The sequence below is a fragment of the Cottoperca gobio genome, chromosome 3, assembly GCF_900634415.1.
Source record: "Cottoperca gobio chromosome 3, fCotGob3.1, whole genome shotgun sequence".
NCBI classification, from domain to species: domain Eukaryota; kingdom Metazoa; phylum Chordata; class Actinopteri; order Perciformes; family Bovichtidae; genus Cottoperca; species Cottoperca gobio.
The window spans coordinates 10124282-10148834 of NC_041357.1; the positions used below are offsets into that span (position 1 = coordinate 10124282).

At 37.6% G+C, this 24553-nt stretch overlaps 1 protein-coding gene across 1 annotated transcript; it reads left to right on the top strand.

Moving 5' to 3' along the window:
- The first annotated feature begins 4131 nt into the window (after positions 1–4131).
- Positions 4132–14680, top strand: LOC115003608 (inactive serine protease PAMR1-like). Its single transcript, XM_029425476.1, has 12 exons — positions 4132–4440; positions 5158–5319; positions 5417–5542; positions 7236–7350; positions 8114–8331; positions 9685–9876; positions 9999–10193; positions 10979–11045; positions 12157–12243; positions 12496–12503; positions 12864–13204; positions 13802–14680. Exons 1-12 carry the CDS (start codon positions 4338–4340, stop codon positions 14351–14353), a joined length of 2166 nt encoding a protein of 721 aa, XP_029281336.1. The 5' UTR covers positions 4132–4337; the 3' UTR covers positions 14354–14680.
- Positions 14681–24553: the final 9873 nt, after the last annotated feature.

A 24553-nucleotide genomic window follows, 5' to 3' on the forward strand; every position in this document is an offset into this window, starting at 1 on the left:
TCCAAGTTTTCATTTCTTATTTTCAAAAATGTGAGGTTATTTGTAGGCTATTTATAGGTGTGATATTAAAATGTATTATAAGTAGATAATGTATTATAATGTATAAATGTATTGTTTAAATACATATTTTGTGCAAATATAGATTCTCTAAATCCATCTTTAAATTTAGAGACAATTATTTGTATACCCTGCCGTTCAAAGAATTGGAATCAAGTATTATATTGATACTTTTCTTCTTACCATCAACAATAGCTTTTTGAACAGAGATAAAAACAGTGTAATTCAGACACAAAATGTTATATTTACACTTGAAATAGTTTTGGACCCTCAAGAAGAAGAATTAAATGATTCAAATGTCCATTTAGTCGATGTCCCCACAGTGTTGCATGATGGTAGGACACAGTTGGAAACATTTCTTTCCCCTGAATATCCTTTGATTGAGAATTTGTTTTCCATTCCAGAAAAGCGCAGCTGGCCCTCGATCATTACTGAACCACAACGACACAGTTAGGCCTCTATACTGCTGTTTTTCTTTGGGCCCTCTGCAGTCTGCTCTGTGGTTAAATTGAATAGGTTTAAATCGTTGTTTGTTAGTCCACAATATGTTCAGTTGATATTCCCTGAGCCAGATCCAACAGTGCTAACCCTCGACCAGGGGTCAGGAACCTATGGCTCTTTCGATAATGCAATATGGCTCGCTGCGATTCCAAAGTTTTGAACCGCAGTGTATCTTCAAATGTCATCTCATCATAATTCAGAACCGGAACAAATGTAGCAGCGAAGTGTGAGTGCTGACACCATAATCTGTCTTGTGTTTATGAATGAAATAAGATTAACTCGCCTTTGTCTGTTCCCATCCCTGATGTGTGAGAAGTTGATGAAGCTGGTGGTCGTGGTTTTTCACACGTTGAAGATGAAGCGAGACTTTGACACACACTGCATTTGTCAAGAAATCAGTACGGTTCTCCACACAGACCACTGGATCGCAGTTGTCAAGGTGACCAATGCTTGGCACGGCAGTTGGCCACATGCAGAGGTTTCTGACAAGCGAGACTATGTGAACGTTTAAACCTCCTGAAGTTAATGTTTGATATGAAGGCAGGAGAACAAAGGAATGACTTCTCAATTAGAGCATTGTGATCACCATTATTCAAATATGAATATCCTGAGACCTGCTGAAATAAATACAAAATATAAAAAAATAGGCATACTTAGATATAATTTACAGTGTGTAAATAATCCCATTGTAGGTCTCCAGTAGCACGACAAACACAACTAGTGCGTTGTTGAGGATGGCTATGACTTTTTGCTTTCTACCAGCAAACTGATGTTTGAATAGGAAAGATAAGGAATATATGTTTCCCTTTCATTGTGTGGGACTACAATCCAAAGAGGAGTTTTACGAGCGTGATATAAATATGTGTGTTCATTCAGCTGATAGGTGAAATTGACAAAACCAACATAAACAAATTGAACAGATATTACTGTCTTAAAGCAAGATAATAAAAGATGACAAAAAACGTCACATTTAATAATATATTATAATGAATTGTTACATTTTTTTTACAAAACTAATTCTGTAGTTATTCAGTTATTAACATATTTTTGTTTTTTTTATCAACAAAACAAATAGGTCTTGGTATATTAAACTGAGTATGCACGTTCATGTTTGACGTTGGAGCTAGCTGTTTGATTAAAAAAAAAGTCTTAACACTAGCTCCACTTACTGGCAATATAAAAGACAGCTGCAGAAAGTGGAATATGTGCTTATGATTGTTTTGACATAACTCTGAATTGCTTGTTTTGGACAAAGAGTAGATTTGGAACAGCAATCACATTTGATCATAATTACATCATGGAGAAACTGTAACATGTAACTGCTGCAAAAATATATACCGGTATGTGTACTCATAATGCCATATTATGTGCCAACTACCATTGTGGAGAACCTGGTTATTGTCAACGGAGGTGAGGCAGGTTAATGTAGCAGTGCTGGATGAGAGTCTTTAGGCTCCAAAGGGGATACTTTTTCTGAGCAATGGGGGCTAAACATAGCTGACAGAGCACCATGGGCAATTACATGTACCAAAAAAACACTGGTCTCTGATGTCGAGAACTCATTTCAACAGTGGATGGGGCCTTGTGACACCAATGGAAGTTGTATAAGTGTGCCATAATGTGGAACACATAATCACCCACTCCTCATCTTTCTCTCTCATCTCTGGTTGGGTCAGTTCCAAAATGACAGGATGAGGCAAAATCTTCAATAATGATTGACAGTTCAAAGGCTGCAAGTAGTAAGTAGTAAGTAAGTCAGTCATATTTCTTTACATGTGTCAGCTCAAAGTGGTGGACGTCATTTTGTTGATGCGAGAGAGATATTTTCAGTAAAAAATGTATAACTACCGTATCTTCTTACTGTGTGTTGAAACACAAAGGCTCAATGCAAATGTAACGAGAGTTGCATACTTTATGTTTCTAAAGACTTCTGTTAAGTGTGTTGTTTCACGTTGTTTGATGTCCTCAGCCTTTTGGTTAAATGCATCTTAAACCTGCATCCATTCATTTTTGAGCCACTTGAGGGCAGCAAAACAAGCCGTAGACAGCGCACTGATACACTATCACCTTACAAAGGTGATATGGCTCCCACGTTAACAAACTGTTGCTTGTATGGAGCAACATAAGCGTTCATTGGGAGTCATTACTCTCCACCAGATAGTCGAAGTTGGGAATCCAGAATTGTTTTGACTGCATTTGTGATTTCAAATGTGATCATTGTTTTGTCAGCCACATCTGCTGTGTATGTTGACTTGTGGACTAGAAAGTGTCGGACTCTTGCATTAATTTTATAACACATGATATGGTGTATATGCTTGAGTACCAACATGAAAGCGTGACTTGATAATTATCTCTAAAAGAATTCCAATTGAAATGCAGGTACTGTAAGTCTCTACTTTGTACAAGACACTTTGGCAATAAGTGCAGCTTTCATTTTCACATGTTATTTTCCCCATTCATCCGGCTGTTTGACACTCATTCAAAGTGGACATATTTTCACAACAGCAGCACCAAACGACATACGGAGACAAGCTTGGTAAGAAAAGCAAAACATCTAGCAAGTTGATGAGACACTTTGTTGTTGTTTGTTTGTTGTTGTAAATAGACATTTCTTTGCTAATATATCAGGCATAGCAACACACTGAGATTATAGTATCTCATGAATATGTCATGAGCATATTATGGAGATCTTAAATCTCTAAAAGAAGCTATAAAATAATAATCTAACCTGGGGCCAGAAGCTCAACAACACGAAGATCACACACATCTATGTCCTGTAAAAACCATCTCCAAAAAAATGTAACTTCTCCTGAGTTAATAAAATAAAATATCATCTCATCTTTAGTAATATCAGAAAGATGATCAGATAATGATAGTATCAGATATCACAAAAAGTCATTAAACAAGAGCAAACATCCGTGGAAGTCATATAATATGTATCAGCTTCAATCTGTCTGCTTACAAGCTGCTGTAAAGAAGAAGATGAGAACAGATATGAAAACATTGAAACTCCTAGGTAAAGCCTTAGGTAATGGAAAAGCAACCCTGGGCATGAAATGGGCTTCGACTCTCCTGTCAGAGTTATTGCTCCTGGCAAATCTATGGAGCCTGACATCATAAACATTTCAAAGAGAGGACATCTGTTATCTGCCTTCCCAAGAAGTTGTGAAATTGTCATGTCCAGGATGACAGCTGGTGTATGATGAAGCGCCAGTAAGCACATTTGGCTTGATGCACCTTCAAACATGTATTTTGTCACATGGGTTTTGAAGTATTTGGAGAAAAAAAAAGGTGTTAAATATATAACTTTCAGCTAAAGAGAGATTCACTTCTGTCATTTCCCTGAAATCTTTCTCTGTAAACTGACTGAGACTTTTTTTCTCTCTGGACTTCCTTCATCATTCTTCACTGTTTTGCTCATTAGCATGTCTTTATTCCCCCTCAAATGCACTTTCCACTTCTTTTGCCAACAAGTATTTTTCCCCTGTTGCTGTTCCACACTCAGCACTCATTCTGGGCTCACAATGAGAGCAGAGCAACAGGAACTAGTTGGAGACCTAGCACTGATTTGAGCTGAACAATTTCAAAGCAAATACAAATGAAAGCATCATGGAAGGAATGGGTTAAGGATCTCTGTCCATTATGCTGAAATGGGAGAATTCATTATCCATAGCTACGTCATGTTTTAAGCAGACAGACAGATCTGTAGATATCACTGAGCTAGTGCTACCTTCTCGGGACATCTTTAGAAGTTTATTGCTGTGAGCTTGGCAGCCAACATGCTCACTTTCCTCTCCTCAGTGCGCACGTCAACTCTTCTGGACATCAAACTCTACTACCTCGTCCTAAATTTCTGTTTTTTTGCAACAGCTAGGCCACATGGTGAGTCGAAGGCATTTCTTGCAGTTTTTACTGAATTATGTTCTTATTATCTTGGAGAGTCTTTTATATCACACTACCTCGTTTTGTGAAAATGTTGCTAACTTTTAACAAGAAAGAAGCTTGTTGACATAAATGCTGACTAACTGTGGAATTATTTCATGTCGATGAGTCACTTCTGCTGCCAAGACTTGTCTCAGTAATGCTACGGACTCTATGAGCCTCACTGAAATAAGAATAGCACATAGCCTCTCCTGGTATAGCTCATTTACAGCCCTTTCTCTCGCCAATTTATGTAGATATTGGACATATTAGTGAGGGATCAATATCTGGGAGGCTTTTACATTTCATGTAAATTCATTTTAGCACAGAAATCCATAACTATCGAGGGTAAGACTTAAACCTGTGATTATGTGTAAGCTTCATCCTGAAATTTTGATCTGCATCATAATATAATATATTATCAGATAATATATGCCAAAGAGACATGTTTGTACCTCGGCCCTGTTCATTACATGTCTATAACCAAATGCAGAAACAAAAATATGCTTTTTCTTAGAAGATAGAAATATCTAAGAGTAACTCCTCTGCTGTAGTCACATTTGATCTTGTCTACTTTCTTGGAACCATAAAACATAAGTATCAGAATTCAGAGGTTTCAGTAGATGCATATTTAGATTAATGCCATTTTCCTTTGTTTTGGTTCCACACTTCCTCCAGGGGACAACTGCCCGAGCTCTGAGTGGAGCGTCATGTGTCGTCCGTGTTGTGAGTACCACCTGATCCAGTGTCGCTGTCCTTCAAAAGGATCGAGAGTCGGCTACACCGTCCCCTGCTGCCGCAATGTTCTGGATCAGTGTGACCCCTGTATCATTCACCCAGGTACACTCTCATTGTCAGCATTAGATATTCTTTTGTCTGTAATAATCTGCTACAAAAATACGACTTCTCAACTTCTATCTGCTTTTGTCCTTGCCAGGCTGCAGTCTTTTTGAGAACTGCAAAGCCTGCCACAATGGAACATGGAAAGCCAATGATGACTTCTTTGTCAATGGAAAGTATTGTACAGAGTGTCGCCAAGGCTGGAGTGGAGGGGACTGTAAAAGTGAGTTACTATAGGTTGCTTTATTGCAGTATTGCTGTAAGGCGTTATCTTGCCACGGTGGTATATACAGTGTATATTAGTTGGATATTCTGAATCTCATTGCTGACATAAGAAAACTTGGAGCACACGGTGCATACATTTCAGAAATACTCAACTCTGCAATTATGAAGTACTAATGTGTTTTTATATACCATCTATAAAACTCTTTGGCTGAATGGTTGATTTCCTTTTTAGATAAAACTAAATAAATTACACACAGTAGTGAATATAGTGTTATCTGGCTAGTCATTGTATCGAATGATAGTCTTAAGCGAGGTCCTAAGATAAATATTAATATTATTAATAATAATAATAATAAATGTAACCACTGATAACTAAGTCATTGCACAATGATTGACAGAGCTCTTAGAGACAGACAATATCTGGTCAATTTAAAATGGCTTTATGTGTTGCAAAGCTTTAACATTTTTGTTTAAATGTGCAGTAAACATTCATTGAAATGTTTTTAATTATGAGCTTATAATACTAATAATAATAATAATAATAATAATAATAATACTAGATTGTATTTGTAAAGCGCCTTTCATGGCTAAAAGCAATTCCATGGTGCTACAGAGTAAAAGACAACAACAACAACAAGAACATAATTATAAGTTAATGATCCATCACTCACAAATAAACCTCTTCAGCATCTGTGACTATGAGGAAATACATAATTAAATGATGGAACACAGGATTCGGGGCTGTGATCATAATGAACTCAGTGGTCCACAGTTTTCAGATTGCTTGCACCAAAATGTAATACACCAAAAGAACACTTGGTGGGGACAACGCTTTTTTTGTTTGGTTTCAGCCAATCTACAACTACAGTCAATCTGAGTGTATCCAGTTAGTTTACATTCACTACAATAGAAATATAGAAGTATTAATGAATGTAAAAATAAATACATGTAAATATAAATAAACTTAAATATTGAACATAATTACCAACATTGTGCTACAGCAGCTACCATACACACATAAGGTAAATCAAATGTGTACTGGAAACATGAAGCTATTAATAGAGTTTACCTGCTGGCCACTCCAGTGATTCACTCTTGAGATATTTCCATTTTTATTTGTTCATGGCCCGGGAGAAATTGCCACTTGGATGCCATTCTGTCATGTACTATCAGTTTGACATACACAAGGGAAGGCATGGAGCCATTGTGCAACTTCTGTTGTCTTACATAACCTGTTTAGTCTGTATACGTCCAACTGGCCAGGAATTCTAAATAAATAGGCTGCATGATTTTATTAATTCTTTGTAAAAAGTGTACAAACCTAAAATATTCTAAAACCTTTAACCATTAAATGCTAACTAAAACCCAATGTTCAACCCTGACCCTGGTCCCTTAGTAGTGAGGACTGACAAAAATCACTTTGTGGAATATTAAATATCTTGTTCTCATTTCGTATTCCTGTGAACAACATACATGCCAGCATGACTTCCAGCATGATGTTTATGATCATGGTTTTTGAAGTGGCTGGTTAGATCCCGTCATCTCAATAATCTTTTGGAAATGATCAGCCCTCTTACACATCATGCCACATTGCTCAACAGTAAAAATGTTCAGTGTCACTGTGATAAACACACCTTTGATGAGAATCTGAATGTATTAAGTCAAAGTGAATACAGTTTTCTTGTGGGTAGCATGTGGAGGCGTCATTCAGCGGGCTCAGGGTCACATAGCCATGGAGAGTTACCCCACTAACGCCCGATGTGAATGGACAGTGCAAGTGGAGAGGGGCAGCAGCATCGAGCTGAGGTGGGTCCATTTTTTTTAACAAGCTTTTATGTGCATGGAACAAACATGGAAATCAATATCTGGTCAACTGGATTAGATTGACGAGGATAACCTGACATAACAGGTGTTATTCAGTGCAGGTAACTGCATTTTGAAGCAGGCCAAGTTAATGTATATGTTTTGATTATGTGCCCTGGATACTATTTTACCTTAATCTGCAATTGAACATAAGGTAGGTCCCTTCAGTATCACTCTTTTAGCTGAAGTTGAAGGAAACAGTTTTGAAAAGCTCTGCACCTTTGAATCTAGGTTTTAAGAAAAAGGTTTGGTGCGTTGGTGGTTTACACAAAATGAAGCAATCCTATCTCATAGGATGGATGCCTGCACACTGACAAAAACAAAAGTAGAGGCTCTTTAGATGCAAAAAAAAGTGAAATTATTCCATGTGAAAAAAAAGCGTTTCAGGCATATGACCATCATCAGCACAACTGGCACAACTCAGGTGATGGTAAAAGCAGAGTAGAGAGGCAGCCCTGCATGAGCCCACATCATTGTGAATAGAAGATTGATGTTAAAGGAATACTTCACCTCCAAAATGATTTGTATATCAAGTACTCACCCCCTGTGTTACCTTGAATTCTTAAAGAAAACTTAGTTTTTCTCGCATGCCTCCACGTTGAACGAAGAATCCAAAACTACTTCAAAAATATTTGTCTCCGTCTTTGGATTCTTCCTTTTAATTTGGATTGAAAAATAATTTGTGTTTTGTTGTGTTATGCTGCAGGTTTTCTCTGCTCAGTTTGGAGTCTGACCATAACTGCCGTTATGACTATGTTGAGGTGCGTGACGGCATCGATCTGAACTCCCCTGTGATTGGCCGGTTTTGTGGGGATCAGCTGCCTCCTCCAATAAAGAGCTCTGGGAACGTCGTGCACATCCTGTTCACCTCAGATGGCTACAACAACTTTGATGGCTTTGTTCTTACTTTTCAGGAAAGTTCAGGCAGGTACAATCATTGTGAGTAATGTGAATGCTTCTTACACATAAGACTCAATAACACAAATACTCACTAGTATAAAGCAATCCAATACAATTGCCTGAAAAGAAATACTCCCTTTGAAGCGCTCAATGTGTGTTTTTGCAATGGAGGTATTATTGGACTATATATTGCATTATGTGTGGTGTTGCTCTTATTTAGTCCACACACTTAAACAAGGTTGTTGTGTGTGTATGTGTGTGTGTGTGTGTGTGTGTGTGTGTGTGTGTGTGTGTGTGTGTGTGTGTGTGTGTGTGTGTGTGTGTGTGTGCGTCCTGTATAATGCAGTGATGTGAGACGGGCAGTCAGCAACACAGATTAATCATACCCATCCCTCTCCATTTGTCCTCTTTGAAGAAAATGATGCATCCAACTTGCATATCGTTTATCCAGTTACCCTCCAGGACATTAACTCTTGCTAGCTAACCTGAACATTATCACAGTGGTACTGTCTATTGTTCACACTGTTAGCCCCTCTTGGCAATATATCTTTAAAGATTACTTCAATAAGTCAAAGAAAGGTTAAGTTATTTTAGCATATAATTAATTCTAGGGGGGAAAACAATTATAAAGACCTCTACAAGATAATATGAAAACAGACCAAACTAAAAGGTAGCGGTTTTAGAGAGGCAGAGTAGTTGAAGGGGTTCAATTCCTTTGTCCTTTAACTCCGATTCCAAACGTTTAATGTTATTGGGACGCTCTCCAGTCAAAAACCTATAACTTGTGGGGTCTTCCAGGGCAGTGTCCTGGGGCCATTATTATTTGTATTACCTACTTTAATGATTTAAAAGCAGCCTGCTCATGTGGTCAATACTGCAACACAAATATCATCTGAAAGAATTCTGTCAAAAATATGTTGACCATTAAGACAACAACCGGCTCTCATTTAGGGAAAAGGAATGAGATCAAGTAAACTAATCTCTAGGACTTTAGACAGCAACAAATACAAAGGGAGTGGGCTATAGTGTGTGGTTCAATGCTGTCACCTTCTGGTACAGCAGTCCCCCACAATGTATCAAACAATCATTACCTCCCCACACACATCTGAACTTTTTCAAATGTTTGGAAATGAGAGAAAATGAAGATATCAAAATGAAGCTTGGTCTCATTTAGAGAACTGTGAATAATACACTTCCTGGTTGCTTACACAACATATCTAAAACAACAACTGAATTGAGAGGATTGATTAGCTTTCTACCATTTATGTGAATTTAATGAACGGTAAAAACATCTAACAAGTCTATCTCTATTGAGTTTTGCTTTGCAGTGGATGTTTGTCTTTCATTTATCACCAGAAAACTTCCTCACCATTTTAGCCATCAAGAATGTAATGTGTGGACTCCCAGAGAAACCAGTGAATGGATATTTGCTGCCTCTTTATGGACCAAAGGAGGAGCTTGTATCTGTAAATTACCGATGCCATCCATCTTTCACACTGAATGGCTCCCAGCAGAGGATCTGTCTGCCTAATAGCACATGGAGTGGCACAGTTCCCAAATGTGTAAAAGGTAGCCTACGTTTTCCACCTGTTGCCTTCTGGTCCTCATTTCTGATTTTTGTACGGTATAAAAGTCACATAATGATTGTATTGTGTTTGTTCCTTTTCTCTCTCAAACACATACTCATTAAGGTCAAACAAGCAGAGTCCGGTGTTCCACTCCACCCAAATTGCTCAATGGCTACCACAGACCTGGTCCTGACACAGCTGGAGGTGCAGAGGCCATTGGGTTTTTCTGTAAAAACTCTTACATTCTGAGTGGAAACCACAAGAGTACCTGCCTTTTGAATGGATCCTGGAGTAGCAGGCCACCTACGTGTTTAAGAGGTAGCGGTTCAAAAACACATTAGGGTTGGGAATAAACTGTTACCTACAATGTAGCCTATTTTCCCCTTCACTAAAATAGGCTACATTGTGTATGTAACAGTGTAGAGCAGTGATTTTCAACCACTGTACCGGAGCTCCGACAACATACCTGTATATATATATTCCCCCAACAAAACCCTGCGCGCCCTGAAATTCAAGTTTTGTGCTTTCTTCCTGCTTTGCACATTCACAATCCCTCCTCCTGCACACACCTACAGAGCGGAGGAAAGGGGAGGAGTGAACTACGCACCAGCAGCAGCACCCCCCCCCCCCAGTCGCACAAACCTGTTTGAGAAACACTGTTATAGAGGGTATTTTGCCCAGATATGAATACAGGTGTGCCTTGAGATTTTGGCTTGGTTTTTAGTGTGCCTTTGCCACAGAAAGGTTGAAAACCACTGCTGTAGAGGACAGTACAAAATGTTTCCAACATACAATAAGTCGTACTATTCGTTTGTCTGACAGCCCAATTTCCCTGAAATTGTACACGTATCCTGATGTGACAAAATTAACAATAGAACTGTAGTATAGTAAACAAGGCCATTTATTTGTAAAAAATGAAGCAGTAATGGTTTTAAATTTGTCTTTTTAATGAACATGTTAGTCCCTTATATTTTATGCATAGAATTGTTCCTATTTACTTCTGCTCACAATTATTTATGCTACTGAAGTCAAATTGTTTATGCAATGGAGGCTCAAAATGGGGTTCTTACACTAATAGTCACCAGCTTGATTTGCCCCGACAGCATGTCGCGAGCCCAAGGTGTCTGAACTTGTGCGACAAAGTGTTCTGAAGCCACATCTGATATCAAGGTACTAATACCCTGTGTTGTGTATATTTGCATGATTTAGTCAACTTAAAACTACTACATTTTAGTTAATCGGATCCCTTAATTTGTCATCTAGCGGCATCATTAGGCCAACATTTCAATTTGCCCTATATATATATATACTATATATATACTGTATATATATGTATACTTTGTATTGAGGTTTTGGCAACACTTACACATACTTCCACTTCCGAATATGTACAGAATCAATTTTTTCATAGTTTTTGAACTCCCTTAACAAAGTACTAAAACAACAGGGTTAATGTTATAACTGCTCAGCATCGGCATGTTCGCATTGTCAATGGGAGCATGTTAGCATTCTGACATTAGCATTTAGCTCAAAGACCTGCTATCCAGTACAAAAGTTTACTATGCAGCACAGGTGGTTGTGGAAGCAATTCATATCCATAAATGCATGCAACTGAACATATGATTACTTTTACAGGGTGTATGTAATTATAATAGATCATGCTGTCTCTCAACTTTTGTTTTTAAATTACAACAATGTGTGAGCTGCTGTAAACTCTTTCTTTTTTTATATAGCACCACCAAAAGACCCCAAGGCCCAAAATGTCCTCTGATTATTTTTTAATGGCCACTAAAACAAAATCAGGCACCTTTAAGTAACACTTGGAGTTTCATTATTGACCTTGTGAATAGAAGTTTGACCAGAGAACTCAATTAGCAGAAGGTCCACTAAAAGGAAATCAGGGATAGAGTTTGCTCCCTCCGTTGATTACATTACCTGTCATTTATCAGACGCTCTTATCCAGGGTGACTTACAGTGAACTAACTACAGGCACAGTCTCCCCTAGAGCAACTCAGGGTTAAGTGCCTTGCTCTGGGGCACAATGGTGGCAGCCCTGGTATTGAACTCACAACCATCCAGTGTTGTATTTGGAAGCCGTACCACATCAACCATCAACACCCAGTTGATGAAGGTGACAAAATGTAGTTAAAAGTGTTGGAAAATTCCATTAGGTGGACCTTGTGCTAATTTATGTGAGTACCTTTAAGTATGCATTGCCAATGTTTGAAACAAAAAATTGCAGATAAGAAGCTATTAAAACAAATGTTTTTCTTTTCCATAGAGGGAATGCAGACCAAAGAATCCACCTCTCATCCAGGTACAACCTGCACGATTTGTTGACAGCTGGTTTTATTCCATTGGATACACAGTCAAAAAAAGTTAATTAACATTAAATGGCTGATTATTAGCTCAAGGGAAACCTACTAAATAGGTACTGAGTTGAGATTATTTTGTCAAAATTGTGAATATTCTCTGCTTGGGCTCCCTTTATGTTGCATTTTAAAATTAACCTCCAACCTGTAATTCCCATTTATGGCCACAGTGTTTGCTGTTGAGCAACAGTTAAAGCTCTCTTTAAAGTATTTTGGCGAACTAGCCTACACTTATTCTCTTTCTCAAGAGACTTGGGTGAAAAGATTGATACCTCTCTCACATCTATGAGCATAAATATGAAGTTAGAGCCAACAGCCGGCTAGCTTAGCTTAGAATAAAGAATGGAAATAGGGGGAAACAGCTAGCCTTGCCGAGCCAAAGGTTACCTACTCATCTCAGCAAGAAAACCAATAAGCAGATTTTCCTAAATGAAGGGCCTTCAAGTGTTTCAGCACTTTTTCCATGTAGAAAAAAGGCAGATGAATTATGTTTACCTGAGTATTACCTTGAATTTGTATGTAAAGGTTTAACCAATATTAGGCTCACCTTTCAGTTTTTTCTGAAATTATATTTTTGACACACTCGTTCTCCTCTGTGACTGTTGCCTTCCCACAGTTTGTGGCAAATTCAACACTTCCAGTCTGCACAACCTCACAGACACGCCTTGGCCATGGCATGCAGCCGTCTATATCCGCTCACCTCCTGATCATACTGCCAGCACCCACAGGCTCCGTGAAGTAACCATGGCTGTCCAGCAGGGGGCCTCAGAGGAGTCCACATTCTGGTACCTTGCCTGCAGCGGGGCTCTGCTTACCCAGCGTAGCGTCCTGGTGGCAGCTCAGTGTGTGGTAGACAAGGACAAGCAGCAGACCCTTCACCCAGCACACGTGAAGGTTGTCACAGGCCTGCAGTGCCAGACATCCAAGGATCAGCAGAAAAGCCTGCAGCACCTCAGGGTACAAATGGAGTCTTTTGACAAATCCTTTAAACACATTTGAAAATCCATCACACATATATATATTTTTGCTTTTATTAGATGAATTTTTAAATAACTGGGATGAATTAGTATAAACGCTTAAAGATTTGTTTTTCCTCAAGTGAATTTAAATAGGTCTATTTCAGTGTGTAATTTGAAATGGTGGTAAAACATACTGTAGGTTGTATAGATTTCTTAAAAATACTTCTCAACAAGAATTATCTAATTTTTCACATCTTTTGAAATTGCAATTACCAAAACCATGCTTATTATGGTCTTTTTATTCTCAGGACATAAAGTGAACAAAGGTTTTCTGTGATTGCAAAATCTACCAAACAGCAGATGCAGTGATACAGTATAAATAAACAAATATAATCTTCTGGATAGGTTTGTGTTTGTACCGTAAATGGAAGAGGAAGAAATCCTTTGGGATTTAGATGTGCGCTTAAAGATTTACCGGGATACAACTATATTTAATTTGGATTTGAAATCTTTGCGCATCTTGACATCTTAGTGACATCAGACTTTCTCAGGTATTCTTATTTCCAAATTTCATCAACTTTCACTCTTTCAACAGGTTTCAGACATTTTAGTCCATCCAGATTTCTACTCTGCACCGGACTCCGATGTGGCTGTGCTCAAGCTAAAAGACAAGGCCAAGATCAGTGAGCGTGTGCTGCCAGTGTGTCTACCCAAAGTTCAAGGTGGAGAGGTGACAGCGTGGGAGGCTTACACTGCGAGGTGGATTTTGCCAAACAATCACCTGAGCCGCTACACTCCCTTGAGCCAGACGAGACTTGTTGAGCTGGGTGATATTGCTCAATGCGAAAGAGAATTTGCTCAAGGTGGAGTACATCCCACATTGATCAGTGACAATACACTGTGTGTCATAAAGAAGCAGTCCAGTCCTCAAAGCCCTTGTCCCAGTGTTATTCCAGGTATCATAACCATGCCACCTTTGTTATCATCCACAAGTGTCTTGTCCGGTCACGGAGCTTCAAGCACAGGCTGGCAGCTTCTTGGTTTAGAGAGTTTCAGCTATAAGGAAGAAAACTGCCACCAACAGACTTACACAGTACAGACACGAATAGCCAACTTTCGAGACTGGATAGTGAAAAACATGAAGTAGATTTATTTTTCTCGATATCTAATGTAAAGCTGATTTTCAGCAAATTCCAGTTTTGTAAATCTCACAGTGTAAATGGTGGAGATGGAGCGGACAGTGAGAGCACACTGTTTGCCAACGTCTGTACCTGCTATCTGTGTCAATATTATTTAAAGTGAGAAGTGTTTTCCTGGCACTATACTTGTATCTGTTATGTGTGCATGGGATTGTTCTGTATTTGGGCCACCTCCACTTCAAACAACTCAACGTGAGCTGGCAAAGATACACACTCACATACTCATGATCGTTGAATGTTATTTTAGAAAGACTGCTCTTTAAAAAATAAAGAAATCCACCAGATGCCATTTTGAGTCTTTGATAAGCTGCACTCCACCCAGCTAGAACATTATACAATAAAGTTAAAATGACATTATCACTGGCAATAAAGACATTTTCTTATATTTACTGATTATCTTTTGGCACTATGTGCTTTTAGCTATCTCTAGATCCAGGCTTAAAACCTCAAGTGAGTTGACCATAAATCATCAGCAGTCAGATTTTGATTGCTTTAATTTTCTGCTAGATTATTTATTACTTTTATTACAATTTTGTGCTTATGTCCTGGTTTTGTCCATGTTACTCTGCTATGTTGCTTTTATTTAAAAATTAATTAGCTATTATGAACTAGTAATATTGTATAATTTAACACAATATAATATAAAATAATAAACTATAATTAAAACTTAAAATACCTTCAAGAGGCTGTTTAATATCCAAAAATTGTTCGTTCCCCAATCACTGCCAGCGCCAGGCCTCTGACCTCCGACTACCAGGAGATAAACATTTTCCAAGAAGGATAAGTCTGCAAAGTAGGGCACACAATGTGTGCAAACATGCATACGTTTATTTCTTGCTACATTGATAAAAGACATTAGGACATTGCTTATTTAGTTTGTATGCACAAATCTAAATTCCATTGATTGACATTATTTGCATGCATTTCCCAGATCTGCATGTGTGCACGTGCATGGCAGTACACCATGTACAAACTTGCATGTCCATCTGTTACAGTAAATACTGTATGAGCAGTACCTGTGTGTCTGCGCTGTTTGCATGTGAGGCTTTGTGTTCGTGAGTTTCTCTGTAGACTGTCAAACATGTGCTGTCAATGAGAAACACACTGAGAGGATTTACTAAACTTAGCCATTACTCCTGAGACGTAGACACTCGCTGTGCTCTCCACGGCTTTGTGTAGGACACCTTTTAAGCCCGGCCAATTAAACAATGAGTAGCTCAGTAGTCTGTCTCTGCAACTTTCAAACTGATGATTGTTTTCCTACTAAATTAAATGACAGAACAAAAGCTGCCCCTGGAAAACACATTACACTGCAGCTGTAAACACACTCGTGACTCTGCACATCCAAAAACCATAAAACCACATGAGTAAATAAATGCAAATGCTAGTATTGAATTGTAAATACAAATATATTCTCAACCTTCTTATCATTTCTTTCCATTTGAGTTGAAAATACGGGCTTGGGCCTTTGCACTAGCAGAGGTCTCCATCTGACTGTATAATGTCATGATGCAAAACATGGGGGGAAAGTCTGCTAATCTATTACTCTTTAACAAAGAGAACACCCCACCCACACCTGAGAGGAGGCACTGACCTCTCATCTCAAATCCCTAACCAGTCTGTACGTCTGTGTGCTCACTGTGCATGTGCAGGGTGTTTATGTTTCCAGGGGGAGGTGGAGAGGATTAGCTATACCTTTAGAGCAGGAGAGGAGGAACCTGCTGCAACACCTGTATGATTTCTCTCCAAAAACTCTGCAAATCGTAATGCAACTTTAATTTTACCCACACTTTGAAGGACATTTACTCCAATAAGGAAAGCCCACAAATTTGACGAAGACAAGTCTTCCACAGGTGAGAAACTTTTTATCTAAAAATGCTATTATTATACTATATTTTCCTTAAAAGAGCATGTGTGCATGCATCATACTGGAAAACAGGTCGATATAATTAATTTAAAAAAGCCTGCGATTTCCCTCAAGGTGACCCGTGCTTCATCCTCAGGAGTGTCATTCAGCATGTTGATGCTGAATGACACTCCTCATACTTAAGATGGTTGCTTGGTTGGACACACTGTATACTATTTAGCTACTGTATTAGGGGGGAGTTGTTACAATGTTGCTATTGCTGTGACCCAATTCTAAGAATACCTGATTGTAATGGTTGGTGCTGCCTTGGGTTGTATTGCTACTCCTACTCCTGAGTGAATGACTCATCGTAGGTCAACTCAGGATACTGGCAAAATGCCTTCCGTGAAAATCATGAGTGCACAAAGTCTTGAAATAAACTGGGTTGTTCTTCATCCATCTAAAATGCTAGAAACACACAAACTGTTCGTGAATTTAAATATGAATGACTTTGCATCTCAGGACAGGAACAAGTGCATTTTACGTAAGCGACAGTCTCTTAAAGCAATGCCAAACTCCTGGCCTTGAGCCCCATGTGCATCATTAGAGATATGACATTCTGTGAGATTCACTCCCACCACACTTTCCAACTCGAGACAAGGCTGCAAAAGGATAAACTTCAAAAGAATAGCCCAAAGGGTTACACTGTAAATCAAGTTAAATTAACTACATGGGTTGCACAACAGACAGTTTCTTTTTTTCTTCATGCTTGTTGTTAGGGAATGTGACTACAGACACAATTAAAACAACATTGTATAAAAAAAAAGAAAAATTTGGCATTTGGCACATTTTAATTTGTGGCATAGTATACAACACACTCTTACAGAGAGGTTACGTTGTAGAGATTGAGGATCTAGAGCAGACATTCTTAATCTTTTTTCAGCCAAAGTCTCCATTTAAAATGACATATTGTCCCTCTTAGGTATGAAATCATGAAAAGCCATTTTAACTTTTTGAAATATGAGAACTCTTTTGAGTCTTTTCTACAGTATAGAGTATTTGTTCATGATCATTATGTATTTTTGCCTCAGATCAAATGCACATCAAAACTCAAAATTGAAGAGGGAGATGCAAGTTTTCAGCTACATAAAATGTAAAAAAGAGTTTTAATTATTATGTTTTCTGAAATATGACTATACACCATTAGGATTCAATGGCTGTATAAGTGATCAAACTTTTGTTTCTAGAAAATGCATGTTTTCATAAAAATAATTATGAAATGTTCACTTTTATAATCTAATTGAATAGTGCACAGTGATAGAATGCATCATATGAGAGGACCAGTTCTCATTGTGAGGTTGCCTCGGGTAAAACGTGGATGTATCGGTTACTATAGTGTGCTAGCTAACAAGATACAACATGCATTTTAATTTTTTTTGGAATGATAGTTGGTTCCCACTGCTTCCAACAAAGGTAGGCTAAACGTTCTGGAACAATCTTTTGAATACATAGAGATATAATTTAATATTAATCTTCTCACCTAACAAGTAATACAGCAAACAAGCGTTATCCTAGCTGCATAAATGTGCCTCATTCTGTGTGAGAAAGGACTTAATGAAATGAGTCAGAGGGAAATATGCATTTCCTTTTCAGCTTCATTTTCAAGCTGAGGGCATGATGGCAGAGCAAGTCAAGAGCTCCTTAACCATCTGACATGTTTTAATTGTACATTTCCTGCATAACTAAGAGAAGTTAACTCTCATAATCATGAGCTGGTGCTTAGCTCTGTCTCTGATCCAACTGAAATGCTGCCCTTACGAGAAAGATGCAATTAAAATCATCAGTGAAGCAGGATCATCGGGCGTGCATCATGCATGTATGATGTGAAACACAGTTGCTATTATCAAATGACAACACTGACTGTATATAGCCTTCCCTGGTATGTGCATCCACTGTGTTGCATGTACATTTTATATCATTATTGAAAGACTTTATAATCCTATTTATTATTTATATTCACATTTTAGCACAGGCGAAACATCACCACCTCATTTTATGCACTGTTGCATTAACGTCTCATTAAGTGTGGTGAAGATTTACATCTGTGATTTTTAGACATGGTGTCACTGTTCTGCTGTGTTTGGACCGGCCTATTTTTCAAAACACCACAATGAATTTGTATTTTCCCAATTAGTCTTAAAATACCCAGAATCCTAATTATTGGTCAAGGTTTTGAGATCTTGAGTGTAAAAAAAGTACCTATCTTAAATTCAGAGTTAGTTCTTTTTTCATTAAAATAAGATAAACAACACAATATCACATGTTATTTCCAGGGTAAATCAAAAGTCAAACAACCAAAATAAATCATTACTAATGTGTGGTCCTATAAAAGACATGAAACACTTTGAAATACTATTCCGCTGACTTGCGTTTTGTAGAAAAAGTATCAAGGAGACAGATTAACTGCACCAGACTCCAACTAACACTTCATCTTGAAACTATTCCATTGAAGACGATTGATATTCTCTCACCTCATTTGCATTTTTGTTTCTCACTTGTTCTATGCAGAAAGGAGCTTTAGTTCTTAATAAAAGACTACATTGCCTGCATTAATTATTAACTGCAGTGATTAATATAGTAGTATACTGAAGGAACATGTCATGTTTATCATGTCATGACCCTCTAAACTGTGTGTGGGTTGCATTGGGTGTTTAAACTGGAAACTGCTGTACATGAACATATTTGATTTGGCTTTTATATCACAGAATACTGATGGAAATTGTTTTTGAAGTCAAACATCAATTGCAACTTTTATAATTGTATAGTTGTTCATAAAAGTTGAGTTATATTTTCCGTTTCCAGATATAATATCCAACTAGTTTTTAAAAGATGTTAACTCTTCATCAGATGGAGATTTCTAAACCCGTAGTGAAGCATGTCACTGCTCTGAAAGCATGAAATCCCTAAAACTGTTGACACTTTGACACTTTGGCACATTTAACTATCAGAACAGCCAATTAATCCTCATTGTTTCAGGCCAATTGAATTATCACGAGGAAAAAGTAACTATTTTATTATATTTGGGACGCTTACATGCTTACATACAACACTATATAGCGTCTTATAGGTGTTGTTCAGCAACAGAAAACATAAACTGACTGCTACAGTATGTTGGTTAGCTTTACTCCAAGTTTAGATAGATGACCCGGTTATTATAACACATAACTGTGTTGACGCTGTCAGTCTCTCAAAATGATTTTGGTATGAAAATGATTTTCTTTCTGTAGGTTTTTGGTGACTTTTTATGATTTGTTTTCAACATTCCTCCAGTGATAATGTGGCTCTGAATCTTTGGTCTATGTAATTCAAGGCCAAGGGACAAAAGGCCTGCACATAACATGTCTTGTTCAGGGTCGTGAATTGGCCATTCGGCGACACTACTTTAGTTACGTACGGATTAGACACCATACACAGAAGATAGACAAAAGATCAACTCTCTTTTTACTTCCAACACTTGTTTCATGTCTCCCTGAAAACATACTTATCAGAATAAAATCAATGATTGTCAGAACTCTTTATGTCCTTTATATCTTACCTGTACGTAGATAGTCAACACCTGAATTGCTGATGTATCAGTGGCAAACAGTTTACAAATATAAATTGTTTAAAAGAAAAAATGACAATGACAAACACAGGAATCCTGTACTGGCAAAGAGCCTTGGTGAAAAGCAAACCTTCAATAACACTTTGAAAGATGTTATTGTTCTCAACATTCTACAAACTATGTCCCCAAAAATACATTAAAAAAAACCTCTGAGACACTTTCACTTTATATTCACTTTCAGCATGTTGGTATTTGGTGAAGGGCCATTGTATTTAAAGGTCGTATTGTGTTGGTTTTATTTTGTCTACCTCATGTTTCCCTCCAGGGTTTTTACTTTCTCTTTTTTCAGTAATTGCATTTGCAAATGGTGACTATCATAAATCTTGTCTAACAGAAATTAAATAATAATGACATGCAAGGAATTAGTATGGGACATCAAAAATGTCATTAAAACAGGACAAAACAGGACATCCAAAACAACAAAACTGCATTGTCAGTTACTTTTTGAGGGAAATGCATTTTTCTCCCAGATTAGGTTTGTTACATTACATTTCTAATTATAATCCGCAGGAGTTTGATTATGGATGAACAAACACAGAACTTTCAACCAGGAGACTGGTGTTCATCTCCCTTGTGAAATCAAAAGTCCATATTTTAATTTATTACCTTAAATAACGTAAAAAACATACATATTCTAAGCCACACCATGATGTTTTAATTAAATAACTTAACAAATGGTTTTCTTGGGTTTATTTTTATTTATTTTTTCAATTTACAATGTTAAACAAGTTGTGACCACAATCCTGGAGAAAATAAGTTTGCCTCGAAACATAACAGGCTGTTTAGTTGTATGGGAGCTTAAGTTTGTAGTAGGCAGGGTTGTCAGCAGGTGCCTGGAGTCATTGATTATAAAGACCTAATGTTAGGTAAGAAGAAAAAGTTAACGTAGACGATCGCACACCCTGAATCACAGATCAACAATCCTGACTTCTTTCTACTTACTTAATTGCAACAAAGTGATCCACCATCAATATCCTCATGTAAACGAGAAGAATGAGACCTTTATTGTGTGATTTGTAGTGATATGTTCTTAGATATCGTTGTTGTGGACTCGGTCTTTTCCGAGTGTCTGATTCATCTCAGTGTGTATGTGTGCTGGATTAGGATGGCTCAGAACAGATTAGTTAATTATAGACACCTGCTGTCTAAGCGTGGTGTGCGTTGTCAGGTGTTGCAGCATGAGGTCGGCTTGGTGCTGAGAGGAGAAAAGGCAGAACAAGGTTGTGAACTATATGGACAAATTCAGCCATGTGTTATTAGATTGTGTCCTTTCTCCCTGTCCATGGTCTCAGACAAGCTTAACAAAGGAAATCTTCACACACGCACATATATAATGTCTTACAAACTCAACACATTTTTACCAACTGCAGAAATAATTTCAGAGATATTTTCTACATCAGCATCGTTCATCAGACAGCTGGCATTCAATTCTCCTATTCTCTAAACAAGCACATATTTGATTCTCACGTCAAGGGATAAAGTAATAACATGGTCAAGCTGTTGTACTGCGGCCCCATTTCATTGACGGGGATAAGAATGCCTTGGACTGCACGTCATCAATAATGACCTGTAATAAGAGACCAAAGAGGAGCATGACGAATGCAAACATTGAAGTTAAAATGGTTCCAATATCCACACACACCTCATTATCAGTCCACATAAAAAGTCTCAAAATAACATTAAAGCATAAATGCTGCCATGGCAACACCGTCATGTGCAATGTCACACTGCCAATTAAAAGAAGACATTGTGTCTCAGGAAGAGTATATTCATACTGAGTCTGCCACTCAATGACTAAGCAGCACTTAGAAGCTACCTCACTACAACTATACCTCAAATCAAATCAAGATGTTGTGCTTGCAAAGCGTGCACAGTGTCATATTATTGGAATACCACAAACACACAATTTATAAAAACATGAAAAGTATATATTTATTCATCCAAATGATCAAGTCATCTCAAGCCATTGTTACTAGTCTTTCACGGGCCGAAAAACTCTATTAAAATTGGTAAGAAATAAGCAAACTTACCCAAACATAAGCCGTAGTTTATGTGTGTTTAAATACTCAAAAATGTGTTGAGGAAACTGTCGCAATCAGTTTTTTCTGTTTTGCTTTTATTCTGCTAAATGAGTTCTCATTCAAGCTGTTTGCCGCTTAATTCTGAAGTTATTGTTTACGGGGAGCTTCGTTTTTGACATTAATTGAGAACCTCACATCAAGCCTTAAAATGTGTTCCTTTACTGGCTCACATATCAATAAAACATGAACCCATTTAACATTACAAATAAATCACTTAGTTTGCAGAAAGCTTGGTCATGTTTTAAAGTTGTACTATTTGAAATTCTCAGGTGATCAGTACACAATTGATCAGCGTCACCTGACTCCGATCAATAACAGGAAAACCAAATGAGACTAAAACAGTTATCATTCTAGGAAACGCAGTATGTTTATAGCCAAGGTGGTAAATCTCATGGGAACTTTTATTAAAAGGGCTATACAAAGTAAACTGCAAACCATGCATTTACTTACCATCTGTACTTAAATTCTGCAAGTGCAGAATTACCCAAATAAAAATGCATTGTATTGTTTCTCTAATTTAGGAAAGCTAATTAAATTTAATTTAAATTTAATGAAGTAAGACCAGTCAAAGAACTCAACACAACGCTCAACACTTATTTTTGCTCAGTCAAGACCTCATGAGACTTAATTTCTTTGGACGTCCAAAGCAAAATAAACAAATAAAACCAAACCAAAAAAAGAAAAAAGAAAAAAGAAAAAAAGGCAGCAACAAGGATTTTCCTTCCCTTGCTAATCTTAGAAGGTTGACTCCACCCTTCGTGTCTGCGAGACTCTTGTCAAACCTCCAGGATAGTCAAAAAATCCTTTCTTTTAGTAGTGAAGGGCCCTTTCTGAAGAGATCAAATACTTTTTGGAGGTTCTGACTGGATTTACTAATGCATGAGTCATGACTTTGTTAATTTTTTCACTGACGGGGATGGCTGTGTAGTAGCTCTCCACAAATACAATTTCAATCCAAAGCACCATACAAAACAACAGGTAAGCATTATTACATTATTAGTAGTAGTAGTTTATGTGATGAGTCATTAAACGTTGGTATTGAAGAGGGGCCATCAAAATAATGTTCTGCAGCTCTTGTGCAGCTTTCAATGATACACTAATAGCTGTGCCCTTTTGTGTCCAGAAGTAACTGCCTTAAGGCTAAATGTCTGTCTAGTTGTATATCTCTGGTAATCCTGTAGGTGATGTATTAATAGAGTAATTATTTTGTTTTTCTGATTTCTTTGTCATTGTCATTCTCTTGACAAAAACAGCACAAACACTCTTTCATGTAGTGCCCTTTGATAAACCACAGGTCTTAATATAGACCTACTCTAAATAGATTTATTTAGCATTTTAACAGTACTTGCAAAGAATTGCCATTCATTAAAAATATATAAATATTTCCTTTGCTTAGTATGAAACTGCCAAATATTGCTTATTCATGAAGTCTTAAATGATTTGTCCAAAGCTATTGAAGTACCTAGCTATAGCGAAACAACTAGAAATTTGGCCTGAACAGTGAAGTTTGGCATGCAAATTAGTAATCTCCTGCATAACAGTAGTCAAGTGGGTGGTGGTGACACCTTGACTTTTCCTAGGAAGCCCCTTTTCTGTTGCATAACTCAATCGCTTGTGTGCTGGAGGTGCTAATTTTATCCTCTTTAAAAGGCTTATGTCTCATTAATGCAAGAGCACAGTATATCAGACAGACGTGATTGACTTGGCACTTGTTCTGTCCTCTTTGTACACAGTATGTTCCCTGTTGCCTTTCATGTCTGGCACATTTACATATCGAATTATCAAACATGTTATTGAATGTGGGAAGAAGACACCGTCTTGTTTCCATAGTGGCTAGAATCAAGGCTGTGTGGCTTCTCTGTACTGTGTATTGTTCTGAAAAGAAATATTGTTTTCCCTTTGTGGTTACTTAATCCACCACCTTAGCTGAGAGAAACGTAGATACTTTTTCTGTTGTGTTTCCTGCCAGCATTAATATTCCAGTTGTTAAAGTCATGAAGGTCGAGAGAGTCCAAATGACACGAGCATTTGCTGTTACGTAACTGTGCACGTCTGTGCTGTACAGAGGATTTAAAGGCTGCACAGGGGAAAGCTGATCTTTAAGTCAAAGAGGCTTTACGGCAGACCACAACAAACCTGAGATACTTGTTGCTTCAGTGAGATGATGAAGCAGTAAGGTGAAAGACTGAACCATATCTGAAATGAACAACTCTAAGCAATTAAAAGACCTGGAAACTCACAGAAAGCATGAAGCCAAATCACTGACCACATAACACAAACACATATGTGTATATATATAAAGTATTTGCTCATGAAAAGCTTCCAACACAGAAAGTCTCAAATTATCATAAATAACTATGCATAGATATGCAGCAGAAGCAACAGCAACAGAAGCAGAGGGGAGGATATGAGTAACAGCTGGTGTTCTGTTTATTCAAATTGAATAAAACTGGAATAATTAGTTTAAAATGCAGATGACAAACAGGGTATTTATTGATTCTGTGCTAAATGTTTAGGAATGTCAGTCGCTAATTATGAAAGGCCATCTGCAAACTGC